The 17,988-nt window shown below is 38.1% G+C and overlaps 1 protein-coding gene across 1 annotated transcript in view; it reads left to right on the forward strand.

The window, feature by feature from the left end:
* The first annotated feature begins 1,340 nt into the window (after positions 1-1,340).
* Positions 1,341-17,988, forward strand: part of LOC130019375 (craniofacial development protein 2-like) — a 69,991-nt gene continuing 53,343 nt past the window's right edge. The window contains exon 1 of the mRNA XM_056110009.1: positions 1,341-2,052. Coding sequence (XP_055965984.1) covers positions 1,341-2,052 — 712 coding nt within the window. The remainder of the gene's footprint in view (positions 2,053-17,988) is intronic.

Raw genomic sequence — 17,988 nt, forward strand, 5'->3', positions numbered from 1 at the left:
ACGGTCCTGCTGGTTTTCCATTGAGATGGAACCTTGCATTCAGACAGGTAGCGAGTGAAGAGCCGAGCCAGTGTATTGATGAGTACTGACGGCAGGTTCTTCAGGTGTTCAGGTCTGACCTTGTCTGGGCCGGGTGCTGTTTGCTTCTTTACTGACGAAATGGCGTGTCGGATTTCGGAAGGGAGAACGTTGGGAACGACATACCCATCCTGTGGAATTTGGTATGTCGGCAAGTGGACATGGCTATCGAAGAGATTTGAGTAGAAGTCATGGATAATCTTCTCCATTGCCGTTCTGGAGGATGTGATGGATCCATCAGGACGTCGGAGGGCAGTCATCTTGGTCTTATAGTTGGCGAAGGACAGGCGGGCGTTACGAATACTTTTCCCGGCTTCTGCCGCATCTACCAGTACTTCTGCTCTTCTCTCTTTGAGGTCTTCCTTGATCGCATCTCTGCACTGCTTTGCGAGCTCGGACGTTAGCTTGCGGTTGCCTGAGGCATGCGCCAAACCACGCTGGCGAATTAGCTCAAGAGTTTTCGAAGATAGGCGACTTTTTGTGGCTATCTCTCTCTTGGCGTTCCTCGCACATTCATGGAGGTGCTGAACCACCATGGACACTACTTCCACTACCCAGCCGTCGCCACACTCCAGGACGCTTTCCGGACCCGCGCGGCCGCTCCGGCCGAGACCCACGCACAACTGAAGACCCACAGAACAAGGTAAGCGGAACTCTCTGAGACCTTGGACTCCAGGCTCGCCGGACCCAGGGACAGAGCTTCTCTGCTTGCTCCCACCACCACAGGTGACAAAGGGATTCTAATCAGGAGCCCCACCCTACCCTGCCCTGTCTGCTTCCATCAACCACCCAGGGATCGAATTGTGCACAGGAGACCCACCCTACCCAGATAAATACCCCACTGGCAGACTTCCACTCTCGACACTACTTCCACTACCCAGCCGTCGCCACACTCCAGGACGCTTTCCACTTGCGGCCGCGCGACACATCATAAGACACTAAATACCTGTCTTCTGGAATTGTCGTACCATATTTGATAGGGTTCAAATATGGTAACACCTACAAGGGGGATTAGAGGTCACCCCAAAAGCCTCTATACCTCTCGGAAAGACTGGCAAGCTACCGAGAGTATTCCGCCCGCACGGAAGAGCCTGGCAAGCTATCCGCTGTGTATTCGATATGCCAAAACCAGTAACTACAACTGGTCTCATTCACCTGACCCTGAAGGCTTCACCGACATGGCAGCACTGAGAAGGATGAGAAAGGAGAGGCCGACAAAATCTCAAGGCCGACCTAGGCTGCCACAACGAAGGAAGACAAAAATGATCGTCTGTACTTTCAATGCACGTACGCTAGCATCAGATGCATCCATCGAGGACCTGATGGTACAAGCGCGAATGATCAAGTACGACATCATTGGTCTGACCGAGACAAGAAGGCACGAATCTCACCATGCCGTTTTCGACACTGGAGAAGAATTGTTCCTCGGAACATGCGATAAAAGAGGTGTTGGAGGCGTTGGTGTCCTTGTCAACACAAACTTGGCCAAGAGCATTGATTCATTCGAATGCCTAACAACCGGAATCGGACGTTTACATTTGAATAGATGTGGCTCACTGCCTGCAGTTTCTATCTTCGTTGTCTACGCACCAACATCTCATTATGATGAAAGAGAAATCGAGAAGTTCTACATGGAGCTAGAGAAGTTCTATAAAGAAGACCACACCTTCTACAAGATCATTGTGGGTGATTTTAATGCCAAGATAGGACCGAGAAGATCAGCTGAAGAACTTCACATCGGAACCCATGGCCTAGAATGGAACGAACAGGGTGAGAGACTGTCTGAGTTTATCATGTCGACCAAGACCATTCATGGTAACTCACAGTTCCAGAAGGCAGAATCTAAACGATGGACATGGGAGTCTCCTGGTGGACGATTCCACAACGAAATAGACCACATCATATTCAATCGACGGTTTTGCCTGACTGATGTCGCTGTTGTCCCAAAATTTCGAACGGGATCGGACCACCGTCTCCTTCGTGCAAAATTCTACTTCACAGAGCGGGGAGAAAGGGCTGCAAAGTTCAAAAAGAGAACTCCCAGAACGACCACCAACTGGGAACTCTTTGGTACTGTTGCGGCAACATGGGAAGATGCCATTGTTGACAACATTGACGAGGAATACGATATTATACACAATAAAATAAAATTTGAAATGATTTCATTTATGAATATTTGATTTTCTTGAATGTTTACAGAAGGACAAATAAAGAGGATTCAAAGCTTGATGATATAAAGATACTCCATTTTGAGTCAAAATTATAGATAGGAGTGAAATCACAGAGACCCAACTGAGCCATATCTCAGACCAGGTATTGCTGTTTGAGATAAATTTGAGCATCATTTCTATTACTCAATGCACTTAGCTGGGATTTATGCTATACAAATGTTTGAACTTTGGGGGCACAGTGACAAGAAATGGAAAGAATTGAGGATGCTAAGTATTGCAAAAATAATAATATGACTTTACTAAAATAAAAAAATTAACATTAAATCATTAAAAATTCAATGTGAATATTTGCACTAAGTTAAAAGTAACTATGGTGCTAAGTTCATTCTTGAGGACTGACTAAATGAATTTATCAAGTGATACTGAAGAACACTGATTTGATCTAGTATTTCATTCCATATGTTAGCTTATAAAAATTAATTCTTTAACAATGATTTAGAAAGGATCTCCTATGCCTGAATGCTTTGAAGCACAAAGTTATTTGTAATAAAGAATAAAAGGAATTTTTTGAATGTACTTTTGTACAATGCTTTCCTCTAAAATAACCTGTCACAGTGGTTCACTTTATAGACTGAATACATATCTGGGTGATAGAAGCTACAGTTCCCAAGTATCATATTTGAAATTTTTTTAGTTTTTATTTTTCACTCTAAGCATGTGCTATGCAAGGACCACATACTGTTTGTAAAGTAATACTGAGATTTCATGGTTGCGAGAAAGGAAGAATTATACTGCATTTTATGAAGTAATTTAGCTCTTTCATTTTAAATTCTTCAATTCGCAATGAAACCACCTGACCTCTTCAAACTCTCCCTTTACTTAGATAAAGACCTAATTTACCAGTGTGCAAAGGACATGAACTTGAGTCCCCCTTGTCTTCACTAATAGTAGGTTTCTGCTGAGTCATTAACTTAAATAATACATTCTATCTTATGAGTTTGGGCCCAGTAGAGACCCAGTGGGCAGTCAAGGAATATTTTCTACCTATGAAATTAATTGGTATGTATATATGCAGCTTGGCTACATGACCCTGGCCTCATTAGAACCAATCTCAGACCACCTTGGTGGATTGGTTACTGCTTAGCAAGTGAAGTTCTACCTTCTAATTCATACAAGGAAGATAAAGAAAATAATTGTCATTCAGATGGAGAAAATGATAACAAAAGTAGTTTTTTCCCAGCTTGAAAATATTTTTCTGTAATTAGCCCAACCAGATATTGAAAGAAGTAAAATATCTAAAAGGCAACCCAAGAGGAAGATGGGAGAAAAATGTGTGTATAATTTTCCAGGCGGCAAGGAAAATTCCTGGTGACTCTCTTGCCACCTGTGTTTGGTGGTTTTAAGCCTCTCCTTCACTCTAGAGTGGCCAATGCCATAGACAAACTAAGAAGGAAAGAGGTCACCAGGCTGGTTGATGATCAGTTGCCGTTTATTCCATTCTCCCCACGCTCCTTATCCAATCTCTTTCAGCCCCCCATTCTAGTTTCATACTGTCCCTCATTCCCGTGTCCTACTGTCTCTTCTGCTCATCTGTCCAAGCTCCCTCATGCAGCCATATCTCTTGTCTCTCCACGCACCTGCTCCTGCATTCTTCCCCTACAGTCTTCTACCTCTGTCCCCCTTGTTAGTCTCTCCGCACTCCATCTTGCTGCCCTGGTATGTCTAGTCTTTCACCACCTCCCTAGCAGTGGGGATAGCCCCACACTCCGTCTAGTAGTACAATGAAAAATCACAGAACTTTCCTGATTGCCCATCAGGCTCAAGGGCGGAAATACCAACTAGGGGTGTTTCTCCTCTCCTTAGTCCAATAGCTTAATTAACAACTTAATTAAAATCTTATTTCTACTTCTTAATATTAGTTATTTTGTATGGATACAATAAAAGATACATTGAGCTTGTTGGGTGGCTCTCCTGGGGACATCTCACTAGAGATCTCAGACTACAGTGCTCAGGCCAGATTAATCTTTCTTAACCCTAGCAGGGTCCTACTCCATGACTATGCTTTTAACTTATAGTTAAGTATTATGGCACTTTGACAAGGCCCATTTTGATGCTCATAGCTTGCCCTGGGTCCATCCAGTCCCTCGTCGGGACCCTGCTTTTGGGATGCTAGGAAGTAAGGGCAACTTAGGCTTAAGTCGAGAGAACAGATGCTCAGGGGTGAATATCATTTGGAGCCAATTAACTCCAAGTTACAAAAGCATAGCATTAATTGTCTCCCTGTGTCTATACACAAAGGACATTGCTCTGAATTAACTATGAAAGGACTTTGGGAGAAGAAATAGCAATATTTACAAGTTAACAGAGCACAAAGAAAGAGGTTACAAATAAACACAGAGGAATGGGAGCACTGTTATTGGGAGTAACCAAATAAACCAAAGCTTCTAATAAATCGAATCAGAAATAAGAATGGGGATATCACAACAGAAACTAAAGAAATTCAAGAGATCATCAGAGACTACTTTGAAAGTCTCTATGCCACGAAACACGAGAACCTAGAAGAAATGGATAAATTCCTGGATCTCTACCATCTCCCAAAGCTGAATCAAGAAGATATAGAGTACCTGAATAGACCCATTCACATCAAGGAAATTGAAACTGTAATCAAAAGTCTTCCCAAAAACAAAAGCCCAGGCCCAGACGGATTTACTAGCGAATTTTTCCAAACATTTAAAGAGGACCTATTGCCAATTCTTCTCAAGCTTTTCCAGGAAATTGAAAAAACAGAAACTCTCCCAAACAGCTTCTATGAAGCCCATATCTGTCTAATACCAAAAGGAAACAAAGACACCACAAGAAAAGAAAACTACAGGCCAATATCCCTGATGAACACGGATGCGAAGATTCTCAACAAAATACTAGCCAATAGAATACAACAACTCATCAAAAAGATCATACATCATGACCAAGTGGGATTCATCCCAGGGATGCAAGGATGGTTCAACATTCGGAAATCAATCAACATAATCCATCATATCAACAAAAGAAAAGGTAAAAATCATATGATCATATCAATAGACGCAGAGAAAGCTTTTGACAAGATCCAGCACCCATTCATGATGAAAACCCTTGCCAAAATGGGGATAGAGGGGACTTTCCTCAATATAGTTAAAGCCATCTACCACAAACCTACAGCAAACATCATTCTCAATGGGGAAAAACTGAGACCCTTCCCCCTAAGGTCAGGGACGAGACAAGGATGCCCACTCTCTCCACTACTGTTCAATATAGTACTGGAAGTACTTGCAATAGCGATTAGGCAAGAAAAAGATATTAAGGGCATCCAGATAGGGAAAGAAGAAATTAAGCTCTCACTATTCGCAGATGACATGATACTATACTTAGAGAACCCTAAAACCTCTACTAAGAAACTCCTAGAAACAATAGGCTTGTATAGTAAAGTGGCAGGCTATAAAATCAATACCCAAAAATCCATGGCATTCCTATACGCAAATAGTGAAAGAGAAGCAAGTGACATCAAGAAAACAATCCCATTCACAATTGTGCCCCAGAAAATCAAGTATCTAGGAATCAGCTTAACTAAGGAAGTAAAGGACCTGTACAAGGAAAACTACAAAACGCTACTTCAGGAAATAAAAGAGGACACGAGGAAATGGAAAAATATCCCCTGTTCATGGATGGGGAGAATCAACATCATCAAAATGGCAATACTTCCCAAAGCACTGTACAAATTCAATGCAATCCCTATAAGGATACCCATGACATTCTTCAAAGAAATGGAGCAAACACTCCTGAAATTTATATGGAACAATAAGCCCCCACGAATAGCTAAAGCAATTCTTGGGAAAAAGAAAATGGGAGGAATCAACCTCCCTAACTTCAAACTCTACTACAAGGCAGTAATAATTAAAACAGCATGGTACTGGAACAAAAGCAGAGCTGCAGACCAATGGAACAGAGTTGAATATACTGACATTTCCTCCCAAACATATAATCATCTAATTTTTGATAAGGGGGCAAGAAAAGTGAAATGGAGCAGGGAAAGCCTCTTCAACAAACTGTGCTGGCAAAATTGGACGGCTACATGCAAAAAAGTGGGCTCAGATCTCTGCCTAACACCATGCACAAAAGTAAGATCAAAATGGATTTATGACCTCAACATCAGACCAGAATCCATAATGTTTATTGAAGACAAAGTCGGCAAAACTCTCCATGATATTGAAGCTAATGGTATCTTCAAAGATGTCACGCCACTGGCCGAGCAAGTGAAAACAGAGATAGACAAATGGGACTATCTTAAACTAAGAAGCTTCTGCACCTCCAAAGAAACAGTGACCAAAATACAAAGACAGCCTACAGAATGGGAAAGGATATTCACCAAGTACACATCCGACAAGGGGTTGATATCAAGGATATACAAGGTACTGGTTAAACTCCACAAGAAGAAATCACCCAACCCCATCAAAAAATGGGGTGAGGAAATGAACAGAAACTTTCGCAAAGAAGAAATTCGAATGGCAAAAAGGCACATGAGAAAATGCTCTACATCACTAATCATCAGAGAGATGCAGATCAAAACCACAATGAGATATCATTTCACACCACAGAGACTGGCCCACATCCACAAGAACAAAAGCAACCGGTGCTGGCGTGGATGTGGCGAGAAAGGGACCCTCCTTCACTGCTGGTGGGAATGCCGGCTGGTCCAACCCTTTTGGAAAACAGTATGGACGACTCTCAAAAAATTAGAATTTGATCTGCCATTTGACCCAGCTATAGCACTCCTGGGAATATATCCCAGAGGGGCAAAAAGGTATAGTCGAAGTGACATCTGCAATTGTTTGTTCATTGAAGCACTCTTTACAATAGCCAGAATCTGGAAAAAACCTGAGTGCCCAAGAACAGATGACTGGTTAAAGAAACTTTGGTACATTTACACAATGGAGTACTATGTAGCTGTTAGAAAAGATGAAGTTATAAAATTTACATACAAGTGGTACTACATGGAAAGTATCATGTTAAGCGAAATGAGTCAGAAAGAGCGGGATAGACACAGAAAGATTGCATTCATCTGGGGAACATAAAGCAACAAAAAGGGAGAGTGACACACAGGAATGGCTGAGATTAGTACCAGGAATTTTGCTCCATGAATGGAAGGCCAGCCACAGGCTCTAGGTGAAAAGGAAGCTCAGATAGAGAAGAGAGTACCAAATGAAGGGTGTTGTGAGGGCCCTCCCAGGGTGGGAGAAGCATGCTAAAAGTAGTCGATAGACCAAACATGATTGCCACTCAAAGCCTCTCTTGCAAAACACAGTACCCAAAAGAAGAGAGAGAGAACAAGGGAGAATACCCTGCCACAGAGGCAGGATGGGAGGGGGGGGGATGAGGGTGGGGGGGATGCTGGGACCCATGGGGATGGATGACGGGCACTGGTGGAGGTATGGGGACTTGATCATTGTATAACTGAAACCCAAGCACTAAATTTGTAAGCCTATAACTGTACCTCATGGTTTTTCACTAATAAAAAAAAAGAAAAAAAAAGGCTTAAAAAAAAAAGAGGAAGGAAATAGACAATGCCCCAGTGCATACAGAAGATCTCTGAATGACTTCTGTCTTTAAACCTATTAGGTTAGTCAGTGAGCAAGACCTAGAGGAAGGAGCAGATCCCCATATTTTCAAAAAAAAAAAAAAACCCTAAGCTTCTTCTGGCAAGGGGGAAAGGACAAACCAATGTCATCCTACAATTATGCACATTTTAGCTAGTGTCAAACTCAGTAATGATCTGGGGCCAACTGGAAGGGTTTGAGTATCACCTTTTTTCTTTTGTATATTTTTTATTTACACAGCCTTTAATCAACTAGCTGATGACCTAAGTAGGTGTCAAAATTTCCTGACAAAAATGAATAGAATATCAGTACAACAAATTATATCCTAACTTGTGAATGCTGATAATCACATATCTCTCTCTTTTCTAAATCTACAAAATATTTTTGCAAAGGGGTGCACTTGTCCACACACACTTCATACAGATACAACAGAATGTCAGTTGCCCTGTTCATCATAGCCAATACAAAACCATTAATGAAGATCAACGTATTTACATTGAACACTTTGCTTCGTACAAACAGTACATCAGAATTCATTCCTTTCTACTGTAAAATGGAAAGAGAGCTATAATATGGAATATTTATTTAGTTAGTTAATTAGTTATTTTTTGCCTTTTGGGTCACACCTGGTGATGCACAGGGGTTACTCCTGGCTCTTCACTCAGGAATTACCCCTGGTGGTGCTCAGGGGACCATATGGGATGCTGGGAATCGAACCTGGGTCAGTCGCGTGCAAGGCAAACTTCCTACCCGTTGTGTTATTGCTCTAGCCCTAACATGAAAATAACTTACTTTGTAATATTGCTGGGATGATTTTGTGTAGCCATTTTCTCACCTGTGACTTTATATATGTATATCTTGGCACAATGAAGGTCTTAGCACCATCATATACATAAGCCTGAGCACCATAACCACTAGTGGCAACAGAATTTTTGGTAGTGTGTCATTTTACTAAAATTCAAAATTCTACTCAGTAAGATTACGCACCATATATTTCTACTTACAATCTAAATATGTGAGGACGTGTCCACTAATATATTAGTTATAACATTAGTGAGAATTACAGTATCATTATATATTGTGGTAGGGAAACCTTACAAGAGTTATATGATTCTATATCAACCAAATATTAAAATCCTATGCCAGTATCAATCAAATAAAGTCAACCTTGAGATTTCTTTCACAGTGTCAGTTTAAAGACAGTCCTGATCGAATACTAACACTGTCATTTTACTGGTGATAGCACTTTTACATTTTTCTATAGGTCTTATTCATATAAATGATATCAGGCTGGGCTGGAATGATAGCACAGTGGGGAGGGCATTTGCCTTGCATGCGGCTGACCTGGCTTCGACTTCTCCGTCCCTCTCGGAGAGCCTGGCAAGCTATTAAGAGTACCCGGCCTACATGGCAAAGCCTGGCAAGCTACCGTGTCATATTTGTTATGCCAAAAAGAGTAACAAGTCTCACAATGGAAAAGTTACTGGTGCCTGGTTGAGCAAATCGATGAACAACAGGATTGACAGGGACAGTGACAGTGACGGTGACAAATAAATGATATGATTTTAGAAGTTCATTAGGCTAATTGAATAAGATACAACAAGCAAAGTAATACATGAATATCTGACTCAGAAAGTATTAGTATTTATGTCATAATATACTAGTAAATAGCTTAATTTATCTGGTTATCCCTTTGTTATGAGGTATTTACAAAAAATTTACAAATGTAACTATGAAGAAAAGTAAGTTTCTTTTACCTGGGTTTCTATGAAGAAAAAAGCAGTTTCTTAATCTTTTACTGCCTTTCAGGAGGTACAGACAAATGCAAATGCTGCGTTTCCCTAGTTATAACTGTTTCTGCAATGAATTTTCTTTTTAATTTTTTTTCTATTCCTTTTCTTTTTCTTTTTTGTTTTGTTTTGGGGCCACGCCCAGAGATGCTCAGGGATTGATCCTAGCTCTGTGCTAATCATTCCTGGTGGTTTTCAGGGGACCACATGGGGTACCCATATTGACGTGTATCTCAAAGGCCTACCCTCTGTTCTATGACCCCAGTCGCACTGTAGTTAATTTTCTTGTCTGTTTTATATTTTCTTTCAGGTTTGTGGGCCATACCTGGTGATGCTTGGAAGATTCTTGTAGTGCAGAATCTGAGTGACTCAGGAATTACTTCTAACATTCTTGGGGACACATATGGGCCCCAGGGATGTAACTGGGGTCAGCCACATGTAAAGCAAGCTCCCTACCTACTGTACTATGTCTTCAGCCCCTCTTATCCCTTTTATATCATGCTTAGGTTCCTGGTTAGACTTTTTATAATCAGGTAATGATTTTGCTTTCAACAAACCTCATCTGCTTCCCTGTCAAAGGATTTAGTTGTTTTACACTGTTTCATATGAGTAAGTAGACATATCTCCTTCCAAATATGCTACTGAGACTAAGTATAGCTTATAATTTTTAATGGGTATTTTAAGTACTTAAGTGTAGATTTGTATGTCTGCCTTATTTAAAGCTTCTGTTTCATGTTCTATTATTGATGTAGCCCTGATAAATTCACACTGTCTTTGGTTCTGGATGACTTGGTGACCCTGAGGACCTCTAATTCCCTGATCCTATGTAAATAATATTTTGAATATTAACATATTATCTTAAGATATAAAAATATTTTCTCTATATCACATATTTAAATAAAAATTAAAGCATTGAAACATTGAAAATCTTTTAATCTATTATATTCAGTGATTCTATATAATGTTTATGTTTTTAAAGATATTTTTTACCTCCAGAGTGGCATATGTTCTTAGCTTTTCTATTTGGTTTATGGCTTCACCTTTTATGTTTTAAAAGCCTATTTTCAAGATCTATTTTTTTTATCTGTCTATTAGAAATCAGCCTTTTCTTGGGGGCCAGAGCCATAGCCATCAGGTAGGGCTTTTACCTTGCATTCATCCAACTGGGTACAGTTCCCAGGATCCCTTATGGTTCCCTTTGCACCACTAGGAGTTATAAAATTCCCCAGTGCAAAGCCAGGCTTAAACTCTGAACATCACCAGGTGTGGCAAAATTAAACAAAATCAACAACCAAACAAACGAACAAAAAAAAATGCCAAAAATCAGGCTTCCCTCACCCCATTAGATGGACATAAACTTTCTCCTTATTATCCTTGAATCCATCCTTAAATTCCACTTTACCTAACTTTTATATGCCAGTGCCCATGGAAACCCTTCAGTTCTAAGTTTTCATGAACTTGCCTGTTCTTTTCTATGTTTATGTAATACCTTATTCTGCACTTATACAGAGCAACAGAGCATACAGGGCTATTCCTGTCTCTTTTTTCTTCTTCTCTTATCATGTGTATAATGCCACTTTTTCACAACTTAGTTTCACAAGTTTTCTAAATATGGGCTCAAGAAATAAGTAGAAAAAGTTTGAGGCCAGAGCAATGATGCAACACATAGGGTGCTCACCTTGCTGGCTGCAGACCTGGGTTGGACCCCGACAACCCATGTGGTCCCCAGAACCCCCTTAGTTAGTCTTCTCTAAACATAGAGCAAGGAGTAAGCTCTGAGCATCATCATGTGTGTTCTCAAGAGCAAAAATTTTAAAAGAAAAACAACAGTTTTTAGAAGTCTTGGTCTAGATTACATTCCCCTCTTCAGTCCCATTAACATTCAGCTTCTAAAGGGGCCAAGATTTTTCTGATCAGCTCATGGCTTCTGCAATTCTTATTCATCAATAACACCAGTCACATAAGTACCACGAGGTATCAAGAGTTTCCATATAACACAGATAAATATGAATGCAAAACAAATAAAGTACTTGTAAAGAGATACAAATCATCTGCATTAATGAGCTTAGTTACAAAAGAACATTTTTTATTGATGGTTTTCCAAAATAAGGCAAGAAAACATTTTTATAATTTTTTTTAGAAAACAGTATTTAATGACTGCTTATTATTTGTGTAAGCTCTAATATACTAACTTTAAATTGTTATTCTTAGAAAATCCATAAAAACTTTTTTTTTTGCTTTTTGGGTTATACCCAGCAATGACCAGAAGTTACTTCTCCCTCTCTACTCAGGAATTACTCCTAGGGGGACTTGGGGGACCATATGGGATGCTGGGAATCGGACCAGGTCTTCTGTGTGCAAGGCAAATGCCTTCCATGCTGTACTATTGCTTGTGCCAAATCCATAAAATCTTTTAACTAGAATTGCTAGTATGAGCCTTTTGTTTCTGTGTTAGCTTTTGTTTGGGGGTCATAGAGAGAAGTACTCAGGTTTTATTCATGGCTCTGTGCTTAGGAATCACTCATGGGGTTTCTTGGGTGATTATATGCAGTGCCCATGATTAACATGACCTGGCTGCACTCATCCTGTACTCTCTCTCTCTGACCTATTTGTTAGGTATACATTTTATATCCTTAAAATAAAGCATTTATTATAGAACTAATAAGTCAAAAAGATAGACACTTATAATTGTTTAATATACGTTACCCATCTATTACAAATACTTGTCCTTTGAAGTTATAAGATCTTGATAATATCTCTTGATATCTGAATTATTTAATCAAAATTTTATAAATTAGTCTCAGAAAAAATGTGTTCACACTGTGAAAATTTTAGTGGGTTAATTTCTTCATTGAGACTTTATATATATATATGTATATATATAAAATGAACTTTTTTTAGCTTAATGGGGGCTACAGAACAAACTTTAAAAGCTAGTAAGATCTTTCTTCAGATATACCTTGATTCAGAACCAATATAAATCTGTGGCTGATTATCACTGCATTGACTTGGCATTAAGGTTAATTTTTATATCTTTACCATTTCCTATAGAGTTTCATGAAAAGAACATTACAATAGCAAGAAGAGCTTTATAATAGTTTACCTTATCTCTAGCTTCAGAACTTTTTCCCGTTATCTCTTAATTTTAGATCCATTTTCTGTGTGAAAGAAAGTGTTACAAAGGAAACAAAGTGCTGACAAAGCAGAAGTCTTCTAGATTAGTCAATACTCTAGTTTGCCTCCCTTTCGATTCATTCCCTAAGGTCATGCCTACAATATTTTTCAAATAAAACAAAAAAATCAATAACGAATGTTTCTAAACATTTCCACTTATTGATTTTTCCATTTCTTATTAGAGCATTTTAGACTTTCAGAGACACACACTTCCAGAATTACAGTTCTAACTTCAATTTAATTTTCAAAAATGCTCCTTTTACATATTTTTTAGCCAATAGTTATTTAAGATCAATCCTTCTTGGTCTTTTCAAAATATCTGTGCTTCTTTTTGTCTTACTCAGTACCATCAATGCATATTGTCACTTGTAAAATAAAAAGCTTTTTAAAAAGTGCCTTCCCTATTTGTTCCTAACAATTGCTATAGCCAAGAATACATGCTAAATGACATGTCTATTTTCATAAATCTTGGCAGATATTGAAACAAGCTAAAATATGCTATAGCTTACCATATTTTGAGGCAACAGTTCATTTTCAATCAGAAAATTATTTGCTATGCATATATACAAAATGGTCAAAAATTATTTGATTCTAAAAATATTTCTAGGAGCATAAATACCTATTTCCTATATTTTCTAAATATTAATCATTATTTGATCTTGTCAGAAAAAGTTATACATATTTCTTCAGTTTAAAAAATGGAGGCGGTGCTGGAGCAATAGTACAGCGGGTAGGGTGTTTTCCTTGCACGCAGCTGACCCAGGTTTGATTCCCAGATCCCATATGGTCCCCTGAGCACAGCCAGGAGTAATTCCTGATTGCACTAGCCAGGAGTAACCCCTGTGCATCACTGGGTGTGAACCAAAAAGCAAATAAATAAATAAATAAATAAAAAACGGTGGCAATTTATATCTGTTTGTTAGTACATGGTAAATTTCATTTTATTGTTGGTCAACAGTAACAAGAATCATAAGGTAAAGGTAAAGGTAAAGGCCCTCCCGTTGATCGTCGATTTGATCGAGCAGGCCCAGTAACGTCTCCTTTGGAGACTTTGTTGTTACTGTGTTTGGCATATTGAATACTCTCGGTAGCTTGCCGGGCTCTCCGAGAATCATACCAATATTTTATCTATTCTTATTTTTTCTATTGCTTAGAACAATTATATACGCTATTTGTTTTTCCTATTTTTATGAAGGTAGTGTATGGTTTACAAGAACTCATTTATAGTAAATTTAAAATGAATTACAGATGATAGATTCAGGCATACATCATTCCAACATTATATCCAGCTAAGCTTCGTTTTATAGATCAACTATCCAGAACTGTTGCCTTTGTCCATTTGTTGCTCCTTCAGTTGGTTTCTTTATATCCCACATATAAGAAAAATCATTCCGTATCAGTCCTTCTTTCCTGATTAACATTACACAAAATGATATCTTGTAGTTCAGCCACATTTCGTGACTGTCTCTTTTTCTTATTGTTGACTGTACTATCTGTTTTAAAGGATCAGCATAAAAAAATTAATAAAGAATTTAATTAACTAAGAAGCATTAACACCTAATATACTTTGAAATATTTTAAATTGAAATCTTAAAAAATTCTAGTAATATTTTTTCTAAAAGATCATTATATTCTTTATAGGGGCTGGAGTGATAGCGCAGCAGGTAGGGCATTTTCCTTGCAAGTGTCCAACATGGCCAACTCGACTTTGATTCCTCCACGCCTCTTGGAGAGCCTGGCAAGCTACCGGGAGTATTTCACCTGCACGACAAAGTCTGGCAAGCTACCTGTGACGTATTCGATATGCCGAACACAGTAACAATTGTCACAATGAAGACTTTACTGGGTCTGCTCCAGCAAATCGATGAACGAGAGGATTGGTGACAGTGATATATATATATATATATATGAATCTCCATGAGATACAGTTACAGACTTACAAACTTTCCTGATTACATTTCAGTCATACAATGATCGAGTACCTATCACTCCACCAGTGCCCATTCTCCACCATTAATGTTCTCAGTGTCCCTTTTGCCACCCCACCCCCACGCCCTTGCATTACCCACGCACCTACCTCTGTGACAGGCACATTTTATTCTCTCTCCTTTTGGGTGTTATGGTTTGTAATACAGGTAGTAAGTGGCCATCATGTTTGGTATAAAGTTAACTTTCAGAATTCACCTACCATCCCAAGCAAGCCCTCCAAACTTTCATCCCCAGCATCATGTTCTTTCATTGACCGAGGGAAACAATAAGAAAAACATCTCCCTCACTCCTTCAAATAAATGAGAAACCAAGTAAGTTTTATAATATGCAAGTGACACTAATCAACTTCTAGATGATTTATCAGTACATGTAAATTATCTAGGAAAAAATGCATATATACAGTCAGGGGTGAAATCTTGACATTTAAATTATTAAGTTGCAGAGTGTTATTGGAAATGGGCAAAAAAATTCTTACATGCACATTACCCATGTTGTCAAAAATTTACTAATGAAATTGAGTCCTGTGATTTCTAGGATATTTTATTTTTTTCTATAATATAGGTAAGAGAAATGGTTAATTTATCTACAATCCCATGATTGGAATAAAAGATAGCAGTGTCTCCAAAGAAGAGAGTACTATTAAACAAGCAGATTTGATAAATAGTATTTTTAAAGCATTGAAATCCTGCCTATTTCTCAACAACATACATTCTCCCAAGCAGCTGTAACTGTGTTTCTGTTAAAGAATGTGTAATAAATGCATGGCAACAAAGAAAACGCGAATGAAAACTTGGTGAAGTAAAATTCAATTATATAATTGAATTCAGTCTTCTAACTCAGCTCTCATTATCTACTACTTTTCTGGGCATACAAAGACATTGCTTGCTTTAAACCCTGGTGTTTGGAGCAAATCTATATATACATATACATTTATACATATGTTGTTTTATAATTATTCATGCTATACAATTAGACAAGTTACAATAGTGTTACAAAGTGGCAGAAAAGGGAATTTTGCCAGGATATTATAGCTAGGATTAAATTACCATTGTTTTAGACCTTAAAGAATTAGCAGAAGGATGAAAAACACTAAAAGATGTAACAATAAAGGCCAAGTACAGAATGGGGACAGAAAGAAAGCTATTGGACCCAAATAAAAATTCAACTAAGTAACTTAACTTTATGTCAAACTAGAGTCACAACTTTGGTCTAATCTAATACCAAAAACTGATTTTAATATTCATCTCCACTGTATTTTATCTTTTAACTTTAATATTTAATTCCATAAAATGTAAGCACTAGTGATGATGAGTTTCCTTTCTTTGGTTCATTTATTGTGCCTGAAAGTTCAATTCCAAGGATGCTTTTATAGCACAGATCAATCAAAGCCTCTTACTCAAGTTGTTTTGGCCTATTCAACTATAATGTTATGTGTTCAATTTGGTTTTATCAGATTGATTACAAGAACACTTGGATGTTATGTGTCTGAATGCAAGGCACAGAGTATATACTCAGAGATCTGTTTAAATTTGACAAATTACTCAAAAGAGCCCTGTTTGCTTTGTGTTCAGCTATGTAGTTTTATATTAATTCTATGCTTATCTATTGGGTAACATTTAGTTTATTTCAATTGCTTTCCATAATAATACTAAATATGACTATCATTTTATACATGTTCTTCCATTCCAGTTGTTTTATTCTTAAAATATTTTCTTAGAAAAGAATTAGAATTGATTCAAATTGTGTGAATATTTTTGATATCTAATTTTGCACAGTGCCAAATTGCTTTCCAATAAAAGTGTGCTAATTTTCATTCCCAGTATGGAGGTAATTGGAGGTAATTATGCCTCTTTCTCTGTGTCCTTGTATCAATCAGAAGTGCTCTTTAAATGGTCAAAGAACCCCTCTCCAACTTCTGAGATTGAGACTAAAGTGTCAGGAGGCTTACACATAAAGGGAATATTTTTAATCCAAATTTACAGAATGCTTGAACTTCGGAAGACAAATATAATCGTATTATCCAGAAGAGCTAAGAATAAAATTAGATATAATGTGTCTATGTGTGTTGAAAGCAATATTATTGCAGAATGAATTGGTCAGAATCTCTTTGCCTGTTCCATACAGTTAGCTAACACTGCTAGAAACAAATGTAACAACAGAAAAAAAGTAAAAGCAATTTAGATTTAAAGAGAGAGACTTCCTTTTTTTCTAGAAGCTTCAAGCTAATTATATGAAAGCTTTGTATGAAGAAACAGACTTTATGTATTTGTATAAAATAGGTTTGCATCTTAGATTCCCTAGAAAATGGGATTCGGGTGCAGTTGATTAATTCAAGAATGTTCTTCAGGAAAAGTCTATATAGAGCAAATGAAGTGGATCAGGAAAGGAGGAAAACTTTGGCATGACCCAAAGGGATGACACCGACTTACAAAACCTATCCCAGAACAATCTATTTCTTCACGAAAGGGTTTGATAGTTCAGAGTGTGGTTTTACTGGGGCATTTATTTTGCTCTGAGTAGTGGCAGCTCTATTTCTTTTTCAGATCAAATAGCTGTCTTCAGCCAAAGGTAATTTATTAGGGAAAAGTTGCAGCTGTAATTCTCAAGAGTATTTCATATCTTAGCAGTTTTGGGACTGACATCTTGGCATGATAAAGGGCATCTATGCATAGCACTTGACCATCTACTTATAGAATATAAAGTTAAAGTTTTGAAAAGCATGCCATTGAATTAAAAAAATATTGCAATTTAACACATAAAGTAACTCAGTAGTATTTAAATAAATGAGAGGAAAAATTGCCTTTCTGGGGCCAGAGTCATAGTCCAGCATGTAAGAAACTTGCTCGGACCTAGCTGACTCATGTGTGATCACCAGAGCTCAATATAGTCACTGCTTTGAGCATCACCGGGAATACTCTGAACCCAGCTAGGAGTAAGCAATGAGTATGGCCAAAAAGTGAGGGAATTAAAAGTGAAATTATTAGGTAAAAGTAAGAAAAAAGCCATACTGTGTTGTTAGGCAAGGGGGCAGGGTACAATGCAGGCAGGATCTAGGCCTTAAATTGGGTTCTTATATACACAATTTGGTTGGTGATTGGTCAGTTCTAGCATTCCTCATTTATATACATATATATGGTAAAACCTACCACATGATAGATA

The sequence above is a fragment of the Sorex fumeus genome, unplaced genomic scaffold (genome assembly GCF_029834395.1).
Source record: "Sorex fumeus unplaced genomic scaffold, SorFum_2.1 ptg000008l, whole genome shotgun sequence".
Lineage (NCBI taxonomy): Eukaryota > Metazoa > Chordata > Mammalia > Eulipotyphla > Soricidae > Sorex > Sorex fumeus.